General features: G+C 50.4%; 3 protein-coding genes and 1 pseudogene across 3 annotated transcripts; 2 read left to right on the forward strand and 2 right to left on the reverse strand.

Annotated features, from left to right (window-relative positions):
* The first annotated feature begins 4,179 nt into the window (after positions 1-4,179).
* LOC34620139 lies at positions 4,180-10,428 on the forward strand. Its single transcript, XM_026336762.1, has 7 exons — positions 4,180-5,854; positions 6,093-6,323; positions 6,459-7,493; positions 7,701-8,630; positions 8,764-9,162; positions 9,359-9,536; positions 9,765-10,428. Exons 1-7 carry the CDS (start codon positions 4,180-4,182, stop codon positions 10,426-10,428), a joined length of 5,112 nt encoding a protein of 1,703 aa, XP_026192547.1.
* Positions 10,429-11,121: 693 nt separating this feature from the next.
* On the reverse strand, positions 11,122-12,330 carry LOC34620140. Its single transcript, XM_022733403.1, has one exon. The coding sequence runs from the start codon at positions 12,328-12,330 to the stop codon at positions 11,122-11,124; it is 1,209 nt and encodes a 402-aa protein (XP_022590578.1).
* Positions 12,331-12,345: 15 nt separating this feature from the next.
* Positions 12,346-17,085, reverse strand: LOC113147164 (annotated as a pseudogene).
* Positions 17,086-17,531: 446 nt separating this feature from the next.
* On the forward strand, positions 17,532-19,177 carry LOC34620141. The gene is made up of 5 exons (XM_026336758.1): positions 17,532-17,600; positions 17,864-17,982; positions 18,367-18,400; positions 18,634-18,708; positions 19,061-19,177. The coding sequence occupies exons 1-5, from the start codon at positions 17,532-17,534 to the stop codon at positions 19,175-19,177; spliced, it is 414 nt and encodes a 137-aa protein (XP_026192543.1).
* Positions 19,178-21,382: the final 2,205 nt, after the last annotated feature.

A 21,382-nucleotide genomic window follows, 5' to 3' on the forward strand; every position in this document is an offset into this window, starting at 1 on the left:
AATTGCTTCGGCATTGAGATGCTTTCGAAATGCAAACCCACCAGTGGTCAGTCCGCTTTTTTCTGCACGATTATGCCTTTGGCTGTTAGGCGGATTGTCACATGCTGTGGAGGGTGACACAGTTTCCTGTTTTTCGAGGATATGCATTACTGAGGGGCTAAAAGATGGACTGCAAAACTAATTGCCAGGTTTGAGGCCCCAGCGCAACTTCAAGGCATTAGCCGAACGCACAAACTAAAAGGGTACTGCAGAAATCTGTAGTACGCAGATTGTACAAGTGGAAAAGATAATTTAGCCCTGATGTATTCATTACACTCTCAACATAGCTTTAGATCCGCCTGCTGGAGTGACCACTACTTCTTTTACGGTTAAAGTTGACCCATAGGAGCAGACTTTGTGTGGCGTTCCTGGATCTTGTCAGCCAAAGCGCACTGCAGTCTTTGTTTTTTTGTGAGCAACTCATGGTAACCGAAGTGTGTGCCTAGAGTTGACATTTAAGTACTAAAGCCCAATAACGTCCAGGAAACTGCAAGAAGGAACAAAGATTGGGTCCTCTTGCCTTTTCTTCCTGATTAGTTCAACGAGGGCCACCAGCCTACGGCAGCGCGTTTAAGTACTGTACAGCATACCCAATGAAAAGGATAAAGTTACTTATGCGAATCGAGCTTTATTGCTTGGGGCCATGCCAGACCAATTCTCAGAGGCAACTGGCCTTGACCTGAATTTCGTGGAGTGTTCTGCAGTGCCTACGATGGATGATACTATTGAGCTAAAATACCACACTCTAGGTAAATCAGTGCTGAGATTGGTTGCTGTTTAATGAGCTCGTTCTGAGCTTCCGATGTGCTGCTGCAAGTGGCCCGCCTCGTAAGAGCAACAGGAGTCCGGCTAGCCATATAGAGAGGGGAACTACTCAGGTGTAGAATTGCACAGTATTCATAATTATCGTTCTTAATGCTTACGCATCAGGCTTGGGAGGATGCGTGCAGTGTAGGAAATAATGCATGATCACTGACGCTCACATAGTTGCCTTCTGTTCAGCTAGAGAACGGCCAATTCAAGGCGCAAAGGCCCTATGTGAAGGAGAAGCTCGGATTAACTACGCACATTCTACAGATAGTTTGAGCAAAGCTGTAGGCTTAGAGAAAGCAGAGTCTAGTGTTTTTCATGGCACCATCCTGAAAAATGGTGGGCTTGTGAGATTGTCGGCAGCTCTGGAAGAACTAGACACTAGTACCATAAAGATGTTGGTTACTGCATCCTTTGTGACATAAAAGTTACTCAAATCAAGGGAAGAGCTAGTATTCAAAGTATCGACTGTTTGTCATGCAACTGGGCGTGTAGGTACCTTTGCTTGGTCACTTGACCTTTTGAGTAAAGAAAGGTAAAAAGCCAATCCACTGATAGGTACTGTTGCTACTAGCGAAATACTAGACAAATAATGCAATGCAAGGGTATAATTCACCATGCTATGGCTGACACCGCTAGAATAACTTCTTAAAGGGAATAGAATTGCTGCCCATGGGGGCTACAATCCCTGAGATTTCTACACACTCATTGGTGCAGACCCGAATTGCCTGTTACAAGTTCAGCAAAGCAGCCAACTACGGCCCAGACCCTTTGGAGAATACAATACGATGAAAATACATTTTCTTGGCCGACACAATTCCTGTTCTAATTGTGGTAGCCGCCACAAAAAACTTTGTGCAAGGTGGGAAGCTACATCTTGGCGGTTCCCAATACACCTGGCATTTAAAAGTAAAAAAAGTAAAATACCACTTGTATTATGCGAACGTTAGTATATTGTGTCTGCTGCAGCGCTTGGTTAGTCGCTTGCTGCAAGAATTAATGCTATGTCCGAAGGATTGACTCGAATTATATTTTTCGGACCGAGGGCAGGCGGCGTTCGACCATCAAACTTTTGAGAATACAGATATTCCGAAGATAATGATTCGAGATTTCCCACTGTCATGCAAATTTTCCCGGCCTTTTAAGCAAGAACACTAAGAGGGCCGCAATGCGTGAGGAACTGTGAATGGTACTCATTGAAATATCAGCATCCTCAAAACTTCGCTGGTCAACCATTGTCTGTCCTGGGTCCGAAAAAAAAATTCTGGTCAATACTTTAGACACGTAGCATTATGTTTTGCAGCATGCAGCCAGAGACCAAGCAGTATCCTAGTTTCCTGAGCAGGTAAATCCATACAACACGAGAGGGTAGGACTGGTCAGCGGCCTCTCAATGGTACAATAAAGCTAGACACCTGGACAAAAAGCGGATTTCCCCTGCTTTTCTTTTTTTAATTAAAGTTGCTCACGAATGGTTCCTGTGCAGGGCTGAGCTACACCCTGACATCGTTTATTATATTAGCATAAAATTGAAAATATTGCAATGAATTGATTATTTGGCTCAGTTGTTTGTAGATGTAAGTTCTTGCTGATCGAAGTTAGCCCAGCGTAATAATAACCAATGCTCTGTCTCTGTCTCCTAGTTGATATGTGCAACTAGCTTTCAGTGCTCAGTTATCAGGGTGCACCAACGCACACCGTGGCTGTTCTTCTTCCCTCATCCACAGACCCTAGGGGGCCAGGGCCCCAAGAGGGGACGGCTCTCATTCTAAACAAAATATAAAAATAACTTAGTGTCGAGTTTTACCTTCGGGTTTAGGGCTAAGTGTCTCCCTATAGATACCCTATGACGAGCTTTACATCATTAGCTTCAAACTGCATGTCGCCTTGTAAGGCAGAGGCTCGAAGCTTTCCTTAGTCTTTCGCTGAGTTTGGAGTCACGTCATCATTTTATAGACCATGAAGTCCCATTGGATGCTGTGCAGCCATTTTTGCTAGCAATTCAGACACGAGGTACATTCAACGCGAAGAGTTCAAGCAACTAGCAGCGCTTCATACTAAAAAGGCGGCGCAATGTAATAAGAATCAGAGTTACGAAGCATGCATGAGCTCTTGGGCCGATTACTTTGCATGAGGTGTGCAGATCGGTACAGTTACTGCATACGCGCAACATCCACCACCTGTCGGCCAATCGACCGCGAATATTGGTGCTTGAAGTCAGCAGCCTCGTTCTCGCTCAGTATACAATCCATGGGCAATACACTTGAGTTATATTGGTACATATAAGCAGGCAAAGCAGCTCCATTATTGCTGATGCAGGCTGCTAACTGCTGGTTGATAGCTGCCTTCGTGGGCGGCTGGGGTATTTCGAGCTTCCTATAAGAAAAAGAAGATACCTGCTCCATCATGCAGCGCTCACAATCAGATCCCCCATCTATAACAACAACGTATTTAGGTAAGTACGGAGAAAATACCTTAGACTAAGCTCCTTTCTCATCGGGCATTCCCTCAGCCGTTCAGTGGCAGCTTCCAGGAGCGGTGGCCATACAACGGTGCGATTCAATCCCAACAATGCGTTAGCACACATCCTTAACCCTCGGCAGTATTTCCTGAAATTTCTGGCATTCTTATATGAGGCAAGAGCACTAGAAAAGCGGGAAGCCCTGCGTCTGCTGCTTGCAGTAGTGACGCTCTCGAGTTCCTGTGCGGTGCTGGTGGACCGCATGAAGCGCTTCCTCGGAAGGGTGATAGTGCGCGTGTGCGCCAAGTTGGTATTTTGTCGGCTACTGTCTAGGCCTTTAAACGCCATCTATGAAGGCTTGCTACGGGGAGCAACTTTCTACACCATTAGTGAGGTGGTGACAGTCGAGACTCAGTCTACCATCGGTGACTCACTGCAAAGGTGAGCAAGGTGGAAGCTCTTGTTGCGCATAAAACGCTTCGAGCTGCGAATTTCTGCTTCAGCACAGTTTGGTTCATGGTGCCTTATCACGAAGAACTTCACCACCAGCAACTACGAACTCGGACGGTGGATTGCGTCAACCCATAGAAAGTAGTACCACGAGAAACCATCAGCATAGTTCCCATTCGTGGGATCCAATGGTTCCAGGATCTCGCGGCTTAGTACAGGCGTAAGGCAGCATTTGCTCTCGCTTTTGGGGCTATTATCAATGCACATGCCAACTTCGTAAATAGCAGCAGAGTTGTGCAGTGTTGCATGCATTGCAAGGGACACCCTTACTGCGGCATATTTGGCCAGTCGAAAGCCTCTTAGATTGAAGAAGCGTTTGGTGGAAATCGATGGTGCAGGTACAGACTGTGCGCAGCAGAAATGGCGGACTTCACGCCACAGGAGCAGTTTTCAATAATCAGCCAGCAGCTTCTGCTGCTGGATCAACTTTGCGCACAGGACAAAGCCACAAAATTACTGGAGGCTGTCAGCCCTCAATTTCAACCCTCACATGAGACACAGCAAGTCCCAATGCCTGTAGTCACCCTGCGGGATGCCGATACGGCCGCAGGGGCACATCTTGCGCTAAGGGGCGAGCGTGAAGTGCGTGAGACTGTTCCCATGGGCTCCGAAGCTCCTGCAGTGTCGGAAACGGACTTATTGGATGTGAGGAGTCCCAAGGAGCTGCGCTTTCAGCTGATGCAGAGGGCTTCTATGGAGCACCAGCAGCAGCTGCTGCGTCAGAGGGCACTCTCACAGCAACAACAGAGATTAGTGTTTCAGAGGTCTCAGGAGCGCAATGCCGCACCACACGATCTTGCACAGCTCTTTTCTGACATCCACGAAGCCCGAAAACAACAGTGTCAACACAGAGTGCCGCAGACGGGACCAGCAGCTCATGAGCAAAAACTCGAGGGATGGCTAACGGCGACCAGCTGGCGCCATCACTCCAGTAAAGTGTTTAGTGAGGACGATGGTATATCCTTGTCGAGACATCATCGCACGCATGAAGCATCTGGGGCAGCGACGAGCTCGAAGCGGGACAAAAAGCTTAGTGGACAGTCCCGCGATGCAGACCGGCAGCTGGAGCCTCATCAGCGAGAAGATCCACGACACTTGGTATGTGAAGACCCACAGAATCTAGGGGAAAACTTTTCGGAGAAGCGAAGGCAAATGTTACGCGCTGCAGCTTTGTTGGATACCAGTGCACTTCTGACTAGCACGCTTCACGCCTTCCGGTCCTCTAACACTGAGATACGCGAAACAGAGGGCCCCAAAATGGATATATATCCCGGCTGGAGCTACAGTGATAAAAACTCCGGGGACAGTCGCTGTGATGGTGACGACTTAACTTGCAATCTCTCCCGTTCGCAAATTAGCGCGTCTCCCCCTGCGCTTGACGCTCCTCGAAGTCCAGCAAGTGGCAAGGTGATACAAGTACACGGGGAGCCTCTGTCCCCTGCTTTCCTCTGTGCTAGCCTTCCCAGTAGATGTTTGTCGCACCACTGTCTAAGAGTGACTCTTCACGCACGGCGGTGTTCAATTCGGACGCGCCGCTATTGGAGGGCCCTGGTACCACTCTTCCCTCGACGGAGCACCTACACCCCGGCAGCTGTGCTTTCGGATGAAGATATGGGGCGATACGTAAATATCAGGCCGCGTATCACCGACTCACAGGATCCTGTTGCTTCCCTTGAGTCGTGGGCCCCCCCAAAGGAGCCTTTCACAGCCCCTGGGCTCTATCGCCTCGAAGAAGGTACCAGGATCCTTGGAGCCTGGGGCATAGCTGTAGACGATGTTGGATGCCTCAGGCGCTGCACCGCCGCAGTTGGGGATGCTGAAGGGGGCACTACAGAAAGAATAGCTTTAACTCGAAGAAAACGCCCCAAAGTGTTTCAGAACCTGTCTCAGCACCAGCCGTCGGAAACCCCGTGGAGCAGGGTACTAAAGGAGGCGGGCACTACGGAAGCTGAAGGTTTGCAGACCTTGGAGCGTTGGTATACGCGAACAGCGAGAGAACCGCCGACGGAGCAGCAGATATGGGCAGTCACGCCCGGTAAGCAGTGGGCGCACTCCATTTCAGTTTGGGGCAGTTGGCATACTACCAGGGTCAGTTTGTTGCGCGTCGATCTGTGGGATCGTGGCATATCTGAGAGCTCGCTTGTATGAATGGGTACAACATGGGGTTGCCGGAGAATATATATATATATATATATATATATATACATACGTATCATGGATGTACTTGGACAGCTGGAATCGCCACCCATGCTGCCTTCTTGCGTGATGCGCAGAGGAATATGCTGCCGCCTTTGGCGATTATGCAGAGGGTCTGGTGGCCTCCCTGGAGAGGCTTATCCAGATGCGGCAGCCACCAACCCAGGGAGGTGGGACTGCGAGGAGCTGTGGATGCCCTTGTAGCGTTTGTTCTGGCCAGCTGTGCCGTGTGCGGCTGGCGTGGCGACGAACGCTCATGGCTTTTGAAGTCGCAGTTGATAAGGCTGCGGCGGAGCGTCTGCCTACAGGTTCGTTAGTGGTATATGGTGTCATTTCACAGAAGAAAGTCTCCGTGCAGTGTTCAATTAGAATTACATGTATGTATAACCTGGTGGATTTCATAATGAGTTGACGTCCAGTGGTGGCCTTTTTTGTGCCTGCAGATTCCTCCGGAGAGGAGTCAGGTGAAGGCACCGTTGATTTAGCCACATGTAGGCGACCCGTTTCCACTACACGAAGCAACAAGGGAGGCTGGGAATGGTGCCGCATTTGTCCCTTGGGGTGCCGCATGCAATTTCGCTTGATTTTGCATGAGCTGTACCAGCCCCTTTCATTGACAAGGTCAGGCTTCCGGAGTGCTGTAGGCCAGATGCTGCTGAGGCTACGCCAGTACGTCATTTTGTCACCTCTAGCCGCCGTTTTTCTCATGCAACGGGTACGACAGATCAGACATCCGCATTCTCTAAGAGCGGGCGTGCCAGAAGCACGCAAGGAAGCCGACGACGTGGAGGGCTGCAAGGGGGCCCGGTCTTCGCACGTGCATAGCTGGGCTACGCGGGATTGGGCAGAAGCGTGCTTGCAGCGGCGGAGACAGAGCCTGACCTCCAACGAGTCAGACATCGTAGTAACTAGCGGCGACCTCGACAAGAGCGTCACCCGGCTGTCCATGCTTTCAACTAATCTGTATCGACCACCAGCAACTAGGGCCTCGGAAGAAAAGATATGTCCTATGTCTGCAGTTGATGGCGGGCATTGTGAGGCCATCCCATGGCTGCCGGAGGCAGTGGACAACACAGAGGTGGCAAAATATGCACCTGAGCAATTGCGCCTTCTTTTAGGAGCAATACCGTTGCATAAGGGCTTGGTGTCTCCACGTGGCGCCGAAAGAAATGTGATACGGGCAGCAGCTGCGTCTGGCGTTGTGGGTGATCACGAATATGAGGAAGAGGACACGCACAGCCCGCGCTATAGCTACCCTGTTTCACTTGCTTCTTCGCAAGTTCCATCAACGTGTAGCACGCCGCCAGCACAGTCCAGACGTCCCCGCATAGGCCGGTGTTTTGCGGTGCCCCGTAATGCTGGTTCCCAAGGGAGTGATGGAGCCTCTGGAAATTCCTCATCCGCAACTTCACAGGAATGCGAACTTCATAACCATTGCGATGGGAATGGGAGAGCTCGCAGAGGCCGGACTTTTGATAGTGAGGCATCGAGGTCTTTGATGTGATTGCCTTGGGCCCAGATGATTGCTGTGCGGCTATAATTTTGCCATTTAGGCTATGCACTCACAGATTACAGGGAGAGGTACTTTGTGGAATGCAGCGCCTTGTTTGAGTATGAACGTAAACCACTTGGCAAAAGCAGTTTTTATGCATATACGTACAGTATGTGCCACTTATTGCTCGCAGGAGATGATTGTGGGAGATTTGGAAATGGCGGGGACGGATACGGTGGAGATGGAGTGGATGTTTCACCCCGCAGGCTTCGTCGAATGCCACGAGCGCGGCTAACATCGGATGAGCTCCACGCAACGCCAGCGCGCCTTGCAGAAATTTCTCGGAGAGTCATGCCTCTGGTGCCGTGGTGGTGGGGGGACTACATCAAGACAGGGGCTGCACAGGAATCAGCAAGACCAGACTCGAGGACTTTAGACAGCAACGAGTGCGATTCCGACAGCTCTTCGTCTGTGAGTTCTACCATTTCACTCGCAGCAGCTCCTCACTTATTTCGCATTCCTTACGAACCGATGTTAGAGGCCTCCCAGTCAAGTGCTGGCGTCAGTGCTGGGCAAGTGCAAAATGCGGGAACGGGGACTACAGTGGCACAAACGAATGATGCTCTCACCAGCCAAAACCGAATAGGGATTTCCATGGCCTTCCACGAAGGAGCGGATGCCGTGGGTATCCACAGCGGAGACCTACCCATCGAACTGATTCATGCTGCTGCCGAGCTTGTGGACAGTTTGGATAACTGGCCTTTTGAACTGGGGGAACGCCAGACTACTCATTCCATTGGGCTGCCTCGCGGCCATGGCCTGCTTACAACTGAGCAAATTTTGGGGCTTCATATAGACACTACGGCACCCGCTTCCAATGCTGCAGGAGTACCAGGCTCCGGCCAGCAAGGAAGAAAGGCAAAGCAACAGAAGGGCCCTGTGGACTCGTCCTTAGTTGGGTTGCAGCCGGGAAGTAGCCAGGGCATCTTGACGTTCGTTTCGTCCATCCTGTGCACCCCGTCGGATGGTGAGGTCGAGTGTGTAAAGGGATTTGAGTTGCTAGAAGGAGTCCTGAACACTCTTTTCGACTCCACCAACGGCCCCATAGACCAAAGCCTTGAGGGTACGCAACGCGTGTCCTGTTGTAGGCCGTCCGAGGATGGGTCTGATGGCCTCAACACCTCCCTATATTAAAGACGAGTCAAGTGCTGAAGCGTAATTGCGTCATTCTGAGAGGATAAAAGCTGTTTGTGTAGCTTATGCTGTTGTTTCACTTGTATGTGGACGTTTTGGAGTGCCTACAGGGGCCACAGATACTCGGAATGGCACACCCCATATCTCAGACCCGTTGGACTTCAATTCGCGCATGCAGGTTAGTGCAACCAATGTTTTCAAGACGAAGACTGAACATGAGGACGCATCGAAGGTACTTTCTGAGGCTGCTCGACGCACAGATAATGCCACACCAGTATATTTGGATGTCACTACGCCTCTCCTTCGCTCGTTAGCAGCTTCTGCGACGCCTGCAGCGGAACCCACGCAGGACCGACTGGCTGTGGACGATTTCTACGCCCTTCCTTTATTGAAGCGAGCCGTCTCCTACAGAGATACTTACGAGCCGTTTGACAAGGACTATACAGATGTGCAGATACGATGTACGTTTTTTGTGCCAAGATGCGTAGCTATGTTCTGCCACATTGGGCACCAAGCGAGCCCTTGCTAGATACAGCGGTTGGTAGTCCTCGTAAATTGATTTTCTTCGTGTGACTCGCACGAATAATACACGCTCGGAGTGTAAATATTTACGCCTGTTCAACGGCATGTCGAATGCGCTGTGTGGGCTTTGTGCAGTAAAGCCTTTGAGGGCTTTTGGGGTAAAACAGCAGCGCTACTCACGCTTCAGGCGTCGCTCTTGGAGGCAGTCTCCACAGAGTAGTGGCAGTTCTCCACGTGGCAGCTCTCACGCATCTTCTCGCTCCCAGGGGTCAGCCGCACTTGACCACACAAAGGGCGTACGAGGCGGTACTGGGTGGGGAGAAATGGAACATGAAGTGCATACAAACCAAGCTTGCAAGGCTTTGGTTTATCTCGATAGTATTTTCGGCTCCCATGTAACGAATATCAAGTCATATCTTTCGAGTTTAGACAGACCGAAGGCCCACTGTGCTATCCTTTTCGCCTTTGCAGCACATTCGTGCTTGTCCAGTGATGCATCGGGCTGATGCTGACAAACTTTGTGCCTCTTATCTGTCTGCAGGACACGGTTGGGGACAGTGGCATCGTTAGGAGAACGTTCAGGGACAGTGCGGATTGGTGGCAGACGTGTAGTGGTTCGGAATGTGGAGGGCGTTCCTGTATGGGCGTCTCAAGAGCCGGGTACTGGCGGTCTCTCTGACTTCTCTATTTCCCGCTGTAGCATGTCTGTAGATTCAAATCTATCAAGCCGCGGTGTGAGCGTTTGCAGCCGAGCCACTAGCAACGCAGGGTCTACTTCGGACACTTCACTACAAGGTGGTGCGGGCCCACAGAGTTCCAGCGCTCACGAGCGAGGTGCTGCACGCCAGAGACGGGGGAGGAGTCGGCCTGCCCCCGGTGGTCGAGGCCAGGGTGGGGGTGGCAACTCCTCCACTCCCACAGGAGTCTACCTCGACGTTGCACGCAAGCTTTGGCGCTGCCAGTGGAGAGAGAACGGCAGATTTAAGACGAAAAGCTTTCCGTTGAATCAGTATAAGACTCTGAAGGAGGCACGTAGAGCCTGCGTCGTCTTTCGTTGCTTGATGGGAGGATGGGAGGTGCAGCCTGCATGGCTTGGGGATGATGAGGGAGGGGACATTGACGCTTCAGATAATCCCGAAAGCCTCCCCGCATCCTCCGGAGGTGATGCAGGTGTAGAAACAATTCCTCCAGAAGCCACTACCTGAGCGGCCAGTTTCAGCAGTACTACTTCTTGTCTATGGAGAGGGGCATTGGTTTGCACCGTTTCTTTAGGGGTTATCTTCCAATGATTGTGTCCCTTCTAAACTTTCTGCTGCCATCCAAGCGGAACCATGTCATGTGTGGGGCATTCGCGGCGCGCGAGGCTGTAAGCAACGTGCAGTTACCGCTGCTCGAATTATGAAGCAGTTGCTCTTTGTACCATTGTATGAGACTACTGTTTAGCTGCTTCAAACTTTTCATCCTTTGCTCTGACCTTAACGGTCGAACCAACAAGGCGTATGATGCCTATCTTGAATTGGCAAAAATTTTAACAAAACCCAGGACGTACCTAGTTGGGTTGTGCCTTAAAGCCACGTTACCGGCTCCGCACATGCTCGTATTTTGCCGAGCTTTGAGGTATTGCTTCTGGTGTTTGGAGCGTGTAGTTAGTCCGTCAATTTTCAGCAAAGTATATTTCCGGAGCGCATCACAAATCGTGCGTCCGAACCCGCAAAATTGTGCGGGGAGAATCTGAGCTACATTCCGCGAATCTACGGCGAGAACTGCTGCTGTAGAGCGGCTGTACAGGCTACGAGCCTCGATTTCAAGTTATGGATAAGGAGATAATCCGCTAGGAATCTTTGCAAAAACATAGCGGGCCGGCAACTGGCAAATAGCCGAACAAAATGTCCAGGTCGCTACGTTTTCATGCGTGTACTTGAGAATGGTCGCTGCTGCTGCTGGTTAGGGTTTCTTGTGGGCCGGCTGACATCAACGATCGATGCTGTGTTGGAGGCTTCGGCATCCCAGTCTACGCCAGTATCCGTTGGTCTGGAGACGACGCAATTCAAGAGATCTCTAAGGGCGTCTGGTTCTTGGTCAGGCAATGCGTTCGGTTCAACGAGAGGCTCTGGTTCTTCAAAACTACTAGATGCCATTGACACAAGACGACTCGCTCCTGAATTCTGTGCTTCTACCGCTTGCCCTTCCAGGTATACCATGCCTGCGCTGAGGACCGGCGACAGTGCCAACAGCACATCGGCCAATTCCCCGTTCTTGTGCTGTCGTGCAAAAAGTTCTGCGGCTTGAGCGTGCCGCCTCATCACGGGTGACTGCATTGATGTGACGCTATGAACTGATGCGGATGCGGTATAGGCTCGTGCCAGGAACTCTGCGTAAGTTGCAGGAGGGGGTATTGCTGAGGCTTCACGAAGTTCAGCTGGGGTATATGGTTCACTTGTCATGTCAGGTGGCCCCTGGCCTCCTGCGTAAGTGGTAGTACGACGATCTGTCTGAGTTCCGGCATTTGTCTTCCGTCTGATAACTCTTTGACGGGCTCTCCTACGACGGATGATCGAGCCTACGACTGGCCTGCGCCTCTCGTGGCCGTCCTCTCCATCTTCCCCTGCAGTGTGTGCTTGTGTGACTTCGTCTAATTCCTGGGCAGTTGGATGCTCATCGTCTGTGTCCTGCTGCTGCGAATCTTCACGATTGGCAATGGCCCCTTCCTCCCGAGTTGCGTCCACCTTCAGCCTTTCAATTGCATCAAAAGCTTCGTCCGCATCAAGCGGCCACCCCTGGATGCGGTTGCGTTCCTCTAGAGCCATTGCCCTTGCCCCAAAAAATCCATACCGGCTGACAGGGAAGTGCTTTTGCACTTGCTTATTCTGCTCATTCTTCCAGTAGGAAATCCAACGAATCTGATTGTGGTCAAACGTCAAGCCCTGAACCCGTGGGGTCTGTCTAGCCAAGTTCCTATAGAGCTTCCTTTGATGCATAGGAAGGCCCCTGACGGTCTTTGGGGGTTTCGGCCTGGGCGGGAGAGTGCGCGGAGAGGCGGTTGCAAACGGCTGCACATCAGGCGCTGGTGCAAAGACCGGCTCCTGAATTTCTTCAGTGATTGACATTTCCGAGAAAACAGCTTAAAAACGACAAGAATTTGGCTTTGATGCCGGTGTGTCCTCAAATACGCCGGCTTTCCTCTGAGATAATGGCGATGGAGGGGCATCAACTGTACCGCAAAAAATCCTTAAACCAGCTAGCGCGGGAACGATGCTAGCTTCCCTTCCATGACCTCAACAGTCTCAGGGTCTCAATAGCGCTAATAAAAGGAAGTGTTTTTCTTTTCAGGCACGGAATTGGGCCAGGACCAGACTGGGGCACAATACTAAGACTGCCGCACCGGACTTGACGTAATGGGCAGGGCACCTGATTTGGCCAACAAACCCTCTCAAGAGCCACATTAAAAAAGGATAGTGGGCTAAGCGTAAGGCTATCGAAGTAAAAGATACTTGCTGCAGATGACATCACTACCAGCACCCGCGGCCTTAGTCCCTATCGCCACAGTTCAGAACCAGTGATGTTTCCAGTATGCTAGAGGAACAGAGCCTCCTCAAATGCATCTCAAAGAGCTTCTACTTAAAACAAATTAAGATCTTTTTAATAAAATAGAAGAAGACAACTTCACCAAGTAGCCATGGTCAAATGGTGGTCAGTTTGGCTCAGGCCGGTAGTGGTGTGGCGGCAAGCCTCTCAGTGTTTCTTAGGTGCCGTGGCCACCCGCTGCGGCAGCACCCAGGGTCGCTTGAAGAGAATTATGAAACTCATAGCTGATGAAAGACATGTAAACTTCCTTCTTTAGAGCGTATCAGCCATACACACAGTTTTTGGACACCAACCACGTGGAAGACCAGGACGGTCCACTGCGCAGGCGACCCGTATGTACCATCTACCTTTTAGGAAATGAAGACTCTAGCAGATATTCCTACCATACCTGTGGAATTTATTCAATAATAAAAAGTGTAGATTTTGATGGGTAGATGAAGCGTAGCTTCTAATTGTAGGGGGGCAACGAATGGTCCACCCGTCTTGGGTAGAGCGGAGGTGGGCTGCCATGCTATTCAGAAACAAGGCTGATGGGTAATTTAGAGGGCAATGTCATCGCATGCTACACAACACTTTAGATGCGACGTGCTAATATGGCGCGTTCGACCAGGTTGTATACCGGCCCTACGGCTAAGTTTCCTTGAATGGTCATCACGTCTCGCCCGTCTTTCCACGCACGAAGAGGATCAATAACAAACCAACATATGCCATGCATTGACGCTCCATACTATTGCACAAGAAGCAACAAGGTGGATGCTGTGACAGAGTTCGCATCATTTGGACAGCACTACCCACGGTGGGGACTGCCAAAGGAACACCACTCAGGGTTGATTGCGCACGCTGCCAGAAAGATGAACATCTTTCCCACGTGTGCAAAACTAAGCATTAGCATATATGATTTATCGGAGGAAGCGAAGATTTATTGGTCCCACTATATATAGTATTGGAACGGGTCCTGCTCAGGCCGTAAGGCAGTGTACCCAGGAAGACGAATATGCTAGGAAACGCATGTGGATTGTCAGCTAGCGCTGTGTACACTAAGGGGCTGGCGTACAGTTCTCAATTTTGGGGTTCTCGCCGTAGAACAAGACAGCTAAGCTCATTACACAACTAGCAATTGTCCATGTAGGAGCTTATTTGTGAGCCCCCCTTCAAAGCCAGCTATAACAAACTACTTCCAAAACTGTATTGCAGGTACTATTCAAATTCCCAACTTGTGTGTGGCATTTTTACTTCAAGGACGCACAGGCGCTGGCCGTCCACGTACTCGGCCCAGCAGTTTTGACGTGAATATGCAAACAGCTAAACCTCAACACCTTCTAGGTGACGTTCTAAGCGGCGCATTATTATTCAAGCATTTCTGCTGATGTGACGGCGCCAGAACCATAGGGATATCCGCAGTGATGACCAGCTTCCTGATGCATCGACCTAGGAAAATAAATCCTCCGGTATCGGCCAGCATGCATCCCACTTCCTGCGTTCCATCCAAAGCGCGGCACAGTATTAGAGGACCTTTACCAAAACACCAGAGCAACCCCATTAACGCAAAGTAACAAGCACAGAGATTCTAAGCGGACAAGTTTATCAACACAGTGGAGCTGGGCACAGAATACATGCACGCACATACAGGTTTACAAGGAGCATGCTGGCACAGTACCAGGTAATTAGGCACAGCACTGCCGGCCACGCACGAGTGCTCCTTAAGATGAGCGCCCTGAGGTCTCAAGCTACATTAGCACCTAGGGGAAAACGCCCTCTGTCCCCACCAGCACGTAGCAGGTGCTCTACACAAAGAACGCATATGCACAACCGCTACTATCACGCAAAGCAGTATCGCTGAAAAGGCCGATAGCTACCCGTTTTATGCCGCATATAGCATTTGAGTCAATGCGAGAAATAAACGCCACTCCTTAATTCATCTGTAGCTTCCTGCTTTTTCTGCTGGCCCCTTCTGGGACCCTCTGATGCGCTACCGCTTCGCACTCGGCCTTTCTCGCAGATGCTGGCTCGGTGAGGAGCCGCAAGTGTACGCGGCCACTGCAGCGAACTAAGAGCTGTCCTATGCGTCCTGATTGGAAGTGCGTGTAGAGGTATGGGTGCACTGCTTCTGTTATCGCCGTGGCAGGTGTTTACTTCCACTTGCTTCTCTTTTGATGCCGGTTTTCTCCGCTCGCAGTATGACTGCTGGGCCTGCATTGCTACTATGTTAAGTGAGGGGAAGCAGTTCCAAGGAACAAAATTGCCTAAAGTCTCTGAGTACGCAAAATACGGCAAACCAACGCGCTTGGATATTGAGCCAAAATTCACAGCATCAGATGGAGCAGCAGTAAGCAGCCCAAGCCCTTCGGTGCCTCTTGAGTTGGCAGACTGCGAGAGGGAATTCGTTTCTGTTTTTGCATTGTTACTATGGCGGTGGAGGGCCGGCAAAAGTGATGATCATGTAGTGCCTTCTAGGGTTCTGTGCAATAAGCCGTACGGTCTTCCATCTTCCTGCAAAAATCGATTGTCGTTGCGTTTTTGGAACTGGTCATGCAGCAGGCCAGCCGCGGAGGCCTCTGCACGGCTGATAGCTGCAGTCCTCCTCTTTGTGTTCTTTATGTCAGGACCTTAAAACGCTTCCACAGAACAACGGAATTTAAGGTGGTTTGTTGCTGATGCAGCGGTGTCTAAATCTTGAAGCTCGTCCTGGAGGTGCTGGTGCTGCCCAGTGAGTGCAGCCTTTGCACAGGTCTTTTGCCACTTTGGCTGCTGGTATTTATCGTGCTTCCTAAACGGAATAGTGATAAAGGTCAAGTAGTTTCCTGAATTTCATTGCAGGCCAATTCGCTCAGCTCAATCGAACAGGGGCGGCCCACCTTGGTTTCCGCTTCGTTGTCTTTCGGTTGCGTCATTAAGAAGCAGCTTTGTATCGGATGCGTCGGAAGCGGAATGCACTACTACCTACTGGGTAGGACCATGCTTTTGGACCTGCTTAACTGCCTTTGGCCCCGAAGAGAAAACCAGAAGGCGGGAATTGGGTTGTATGGGCATCAAAAGGCGCCAGGAGACTTATCAAAGTTCAAGGGCCCCTGACAACGTTCAACAAACGCGAAGCTACGAGAATTTCGAGTACGTGCTCACACAAATACGTGCCTGCTGTGAGGCCTGGTGGCTGTGCAGTGAACGCAACAGCAGCGCGTCAACACCTAAACCCGATGCAGCACCAGCACCTGGTGCGTTCATCTTCACACCTGCCGAAGTTTCATGTTTCACAGCCAAGTGTGGCATGAACTTGACAGTCCTTTTCTCATAAGTGCTGCTACTGCCTCCAAATGGGCCAAGGCCAACGCAGCGCCTCTGGTTTGGCGGGCTGGATTGCAGTTGCTGCCATCTGCTGCTGCCCATGCTGGCGCAGAAAAGAGCAGCTGTGCACACGTACTGAACGTATAGCCAGCGACCCGAAGCAGCTCTGAAAAATGTGCACCGGCTTCCTACACTACACTACAAAAAGTGCCTTAAGGATGGCGTGACTAGGCGGCGCGAAGTGTATGCAAATAGATAGCACAATCAACGGAGCTGGTACGGCAACCATCATTGGGAAGACGTCAAAGCACATGAATTCGGAGCACAGCAGCTTGGAAGAAACTTATAATGCTGCGGCGAGGAGCCAGGTGGAGGCACCTGTGGGTTGCACTGTCGTTACACACATGACAACTCTCGAAGCGAAGCTGATTGTATCAACAAGTTAGTCAGTGGGAGTTTCTGCATGGCATTTAAACGGAGGGAAACAGGAGACAAACAGTGCATACCTTACATGGCTCCTTTATTTGTCTCCATTGCGATTGTTGAGCGGTCTGTCTACATTCCATTGCCATTAACGCCACTGCAGAGGGTCATATGCACACCTAGCATCGAAGGAGGAGGCTTAAGGAGCTGAGATGCTGAAGATAACAAATATTAATTTGTGTTATGCAGACTCCCAATCTATGGTATCGAGTCAGCAGTAGACCGGAATGGAGGAAGGGTTACGCATTTGAAGAGACAGGAAACAAATTTGCTAAAGCGTTATACTTTCCTTCTGTGTTCTGGCATATCGCTATAAAGCAGAAGGTAAAAACGCTAGTTACCTGTGGGGCGGCAGCACGTATTGAAGACACCGCAGCAGGTTTATGCCTTGCGGCTAGTGCACTCAAGCAGCAACTCCAGCAATAAGGTGTTAAACCGACATATCTTCGTATCTCTACTAAAGAAGAGAATGAAAAACGAAATACCGGGCCCTGGTCACCATGGTCCTGCATCTTTTCAACGCTTCAGCCTTCGCTGCTGCAGTAACACCCACGCCACCGTTCGACGGCCGTCTAGGGGCCCTCCTCCGAAGCCCTCACGCTGAAGCCGTGTTGGAGGCGCTTAGAACACATTGAAATCTCTGGCAAGAATTCGAGGGAATGATTTAAAAATGGCATATGCTCTGTTATAAGTGAGGAGGGTCCGTGGTAGCAAGACCTGGAAGGAGTTGTTGGTCAGCTTTGCCGGATGACACACTCCTTGTCTTTCTTTTCCTGTGCCTCTTCTCGCTCTCTAAAGCTCCGTACACATATCGATTCGTGCTTCTCTACCTCTCCTTTTGCGTGGCGCCTCGTCCACTTCCTACGCAAAAGCCCTATGGGGGGCACGTTGCAGGTTATGCGTAGGTGTAAGACAGGCGTTTCATCGTAACGCTTTACTATAGGGAAGCCCTAGGGAAATGCAGGGTCTCAAGAAGCTGGCAAAGGAGAAGGCGGCCGCCTTGGTGCAAGTGGCTTCAGGCCACGAGGTGCGTAGACACTCGAAAACCAATAGCGCAAAAGCGTCAGCCACGGAGAGGGCAGGACTTAGGGGGCCCTCGCAGGCGTAGCCTCAGCTTCATTCACAAAAGTTGCTGCTCTCAGTGTCTATTTTGCACCGTATGCGGGGTTGTCTATTTCAGTGCTTGGCAAACGGCCGACCGCACAGCGCCCATTGACCTCCACATGCCATTTGCCGAAGACCTGCCGACACTTCTGCGTGTTTGTTTCTACTGGCGTGATGCGACTGCAGAAAAAGCAGCAGGATTACAGCATCGGCTACGAGGCGTACCGTCACTTTGCCTTTTTTGCAGGCCTCCTCTTGCAGGCCAACGCCCCAACGCCGACGAAAGCCGCAGATTTAGTGAAGTGGTATGCGATAGAGCCACGCAGCGAGCACGTTATGCCCTCTACTGAGTGGCGGGCAGCAGGCCTTATACCCTTCTGTACGCTCAGGTAGCGAGATTTGTTCAAATGGCCATGGCTGGTGGGATTCAGCCTCAGCGAGCATGTGCTCCTACTTGTATCCGTACGGAATCCGTAATGCCTGGGCACATATTCGTTCGAGGGCTAGCCGTTTTTCGCTTAGAGGCCTGAGGCAAAGCTCTTCGCTGTTACATGCCCATCGGCAGTTTTCAGGGCCCACTGGTTGATACGCGCCTCTCACGTGAACCACCGAACTACTTCCTCCTTCTTGTTTGGGGTCTCAGTTAATTTGCGCCTGTGTTTACAATCGGCATACTGCTTGCTCTATAGGTACCTCACGGAGAAAGCATACTGCGTTCCCAGAGTGCGTTCCGGAAAGCCTATAGAAATGAGCGCAGACGAATAAATGCAAATCTACAAAGCTACTAAACTTCTTCACCCTCCGGTTTTCCATAGGTCCCGCATAAATTTTCCGCCTCCGCAGTGGCAGTGTTTTGCTTCCTCCTTCTGAGACGCTGGGTTGCCGCTGTCTGCGTTGCACCCCTGGGTACCGCCATCATCATCATTTCAGAGGATGGGCTTGCTTGCGTTTCGTAGGATCTACCTCGGCCCCTTGTACCTCGCGTGTACACCACGTTGGTGAACAACCTCATTTTGGATTCTTGCGTGGAGGTAAGTGGAGAAGGACGTGCAAATCGAGACGCAAATTCTGGCAGTTGCTCGGTGCAGATGCTCATTTGCGCTAAATGCTCAGCCCTCTTGGGTATGATGCTACCCATTGTTCGAGAAAGCTTGAATTTGCAGTCACATGGGCCTGGTAGCATGCAGGGTCTTGCTGCACATATCTGGATGCAACTCTACAGAGAAGACCATCTGCGCAAATATATAGGCTCCTGCATGCTTACAAATGCGTGAAACGGTCTAGCAGCTTCACAGACGTATATATGTGCAGCACTGATGAATAAATACAAGCTCCCTCCACAACCACATGCATTTAAAGCCCGCTGGTCGATTGCGTATATAGGTTCTGGAAGATCCGGTGCATGGGCAGCAGCTCCTCCCAAACAAATTTTTCTTGCTCTGGGCGTGGAGAGACTTCGCTCTTGATTTCGACGTCAGAATGAGCGCTATTCCATTTTAATTGCAGCCGAACCTGCATCACTAGATGCTGTATCGCTGTCCAGCCGCAAGCGCTTAACGGGTAGGCATCAAGATCAGCAACTGCTTGTAATAAAAAGAATATCCTCTGGAAGCGTGCACAGCTGCTGAACTGCTTATTGGAACCGTTCATACAGAATCGGTGGAAGTACAGCGGTATGCATGTTCGGGGTGCCAGCTTGGCCGAGCGCTACGGACAAAGAGAAGCCTATAAGGTGCCTTTGCCCGTTCAAAGGCGCGTCGGGCAAAGAGCACAAGGAGGCAGAACCAAAAGGAAGGCGCTGCTAGGCTTTAAACGCAGCTGACTGTTTCGGAATTACAAGTTGCTTTTTGCCTGCATGTCCGTTTGCACGGTACTACATCGACACGCGAGCCCTGAGTAGCTGCATCCTTTGTTGTTCGGATATTGCACAATAAAATGAGCCCAAATCATTGGTAGATAAAGTAGAGTATCTTTGGAGAAAAATCATCCTGTTGTCTCTTACATCAGTACGCGCAAACGCCGGAGTCTACTGCAGGTGCAAAAGCTATTCGCATATGATAAAGCCTGAGTGCTACAGCTAACATGCAGCCTCAGGATGAACAGGGTAAAGCATTTGATGCGTATCCCCGAAATTGTACACAAACTAGTTGCTAAAGGATCACTAGATTGAAGGTGAATAAACCGTTTGAAAAGGGGAGAACGAGCTACATTGCTTGCCGCCACGAAGTAGAGTAGTCGTAATTCCTTGCCCGCCGTACACCTCGAGGAGTTTTAAGCGAGAAAGTAGGTTTTTAAAGCCTGTTCAAGACGCTATTCAGGGTTGCCCTTTTGGAAGGGGCTGTAGCATGTTTGTGCCACCCAGCTGCTCTCTATGCCTTCCCCTTGACTCAACAGCCGAGCGAACTTCCAGGGATGGCGAATACTGAGCAGGTGGAGTTTGAAGTGTGATGTCCTATTTAAGCCCGGAACGACGCTCAAGATTACACAAGCAGCAAACCAAATTCTATTGCTAGCATCACCATCAGACCCTTTTGAAGCACTAACGTGGCACATATCGCCGGAGTCGTAACACTGCACACGCAGAGGAATTCCGCAACAAAATCCACCGTGTATTTACATATCCGCTACATTCGTCCTGAACAACATCACCTCGAAACTAATCGATGCAGGCTATCCGCTGTTTCATCACTGAACGATCTTTACTGAGGCCAATATCCAAATGAAGATGGCTCTGGAAGCTCCGGGGTCCAGTTCTTTCTAAAAGCATCTTGGAATCGTGAGAGTGCTCTCCAGCGTGAGGGGAGGGGATTGTGTGCACAATAGCCGACACAAAAATGGATAAAGGGGTGGCGGTCAGGCTATCAAGAGCATGATTCCGAAAGGGAGCTGGATGGCGGTTTATAAGGAGACTTGAAGACGATCCGATTTATAATTGGCTGCTCTTTCTGCCATGCTCCTTGTTGATCTGTTTGCTTTACGTTGGTTTGTGTTGTGCAGACCTTTATTGGCTTATCTAAGGTAGAGAATTTTCGAAGAAAATCAAAGGAAACACTTCAAATCTCGGTTGTAATACGCCAAAAGCTTCTCATCCTGAGTCTTGTATGCGGGTACCTCGCGTTCTCAGCTACCTTCCTTGCAGCCATCAGGAGCCACACTGTTTGTTTGACTTCTATCTGCTGCTTAATCTTCAGTGCTAGAGCCACGACTCAGTGGTGGACCTGCGTTCCAAGTTTCCCTTTATATGGGTGTCGGGCTGGAAGCACAGCGCGTAGAGTTCCCCTTATACGCATAGATCTTCCTCTCACAGCATCCTCCCCCACGCCGACCTTCTTGAAAAACGTTTTGCCTTCCCACGCGGGCCTCGTTTGCTATTTCAAGCACAGTCGTCTCGCAGAATTACGCGGAGGCATAAACATGTAGACTGTATTAAGCCGGAGTGCGTTAGTACTCTCGCCTAATGCTCTTGGCTTTGCTTAGATCGCAGTAGGCAGTTGTAACAACGGCGAAAACACTACTGATAATATCCCGTTTGGAGGGAGGCTTTTACTAGCATTTGGAAACATTAGTACTCTTGCTATTTGTACACGTCTCTAGCCGAAAAACTTGAAGCTTCAACGTGCGCGCTTTATCAGGTAGTAGGCACCAAGAGTTATGCACGGGCATTGTGAAGAAAAGAAAGATCCATAGGGATATAAGCCAACGGCA

The sequence above is a fragment of the Cyclospora cayetanensis genome, unplaced genomic scaffold, assembly GCF_002999335.1.
Source record: "Cyclospora cayetanensis isolate NF1_C8 unplaced genomic scaffold, CcayRef3 CcayRef3_contig_146, whole genome shotgun sequence".
NCBI lineage: Eukaryota > Apicomplexa > Conoidasida > Eucoccidiorida > Eimeriidae > Cyclospora > Cyclospora cayetanensis.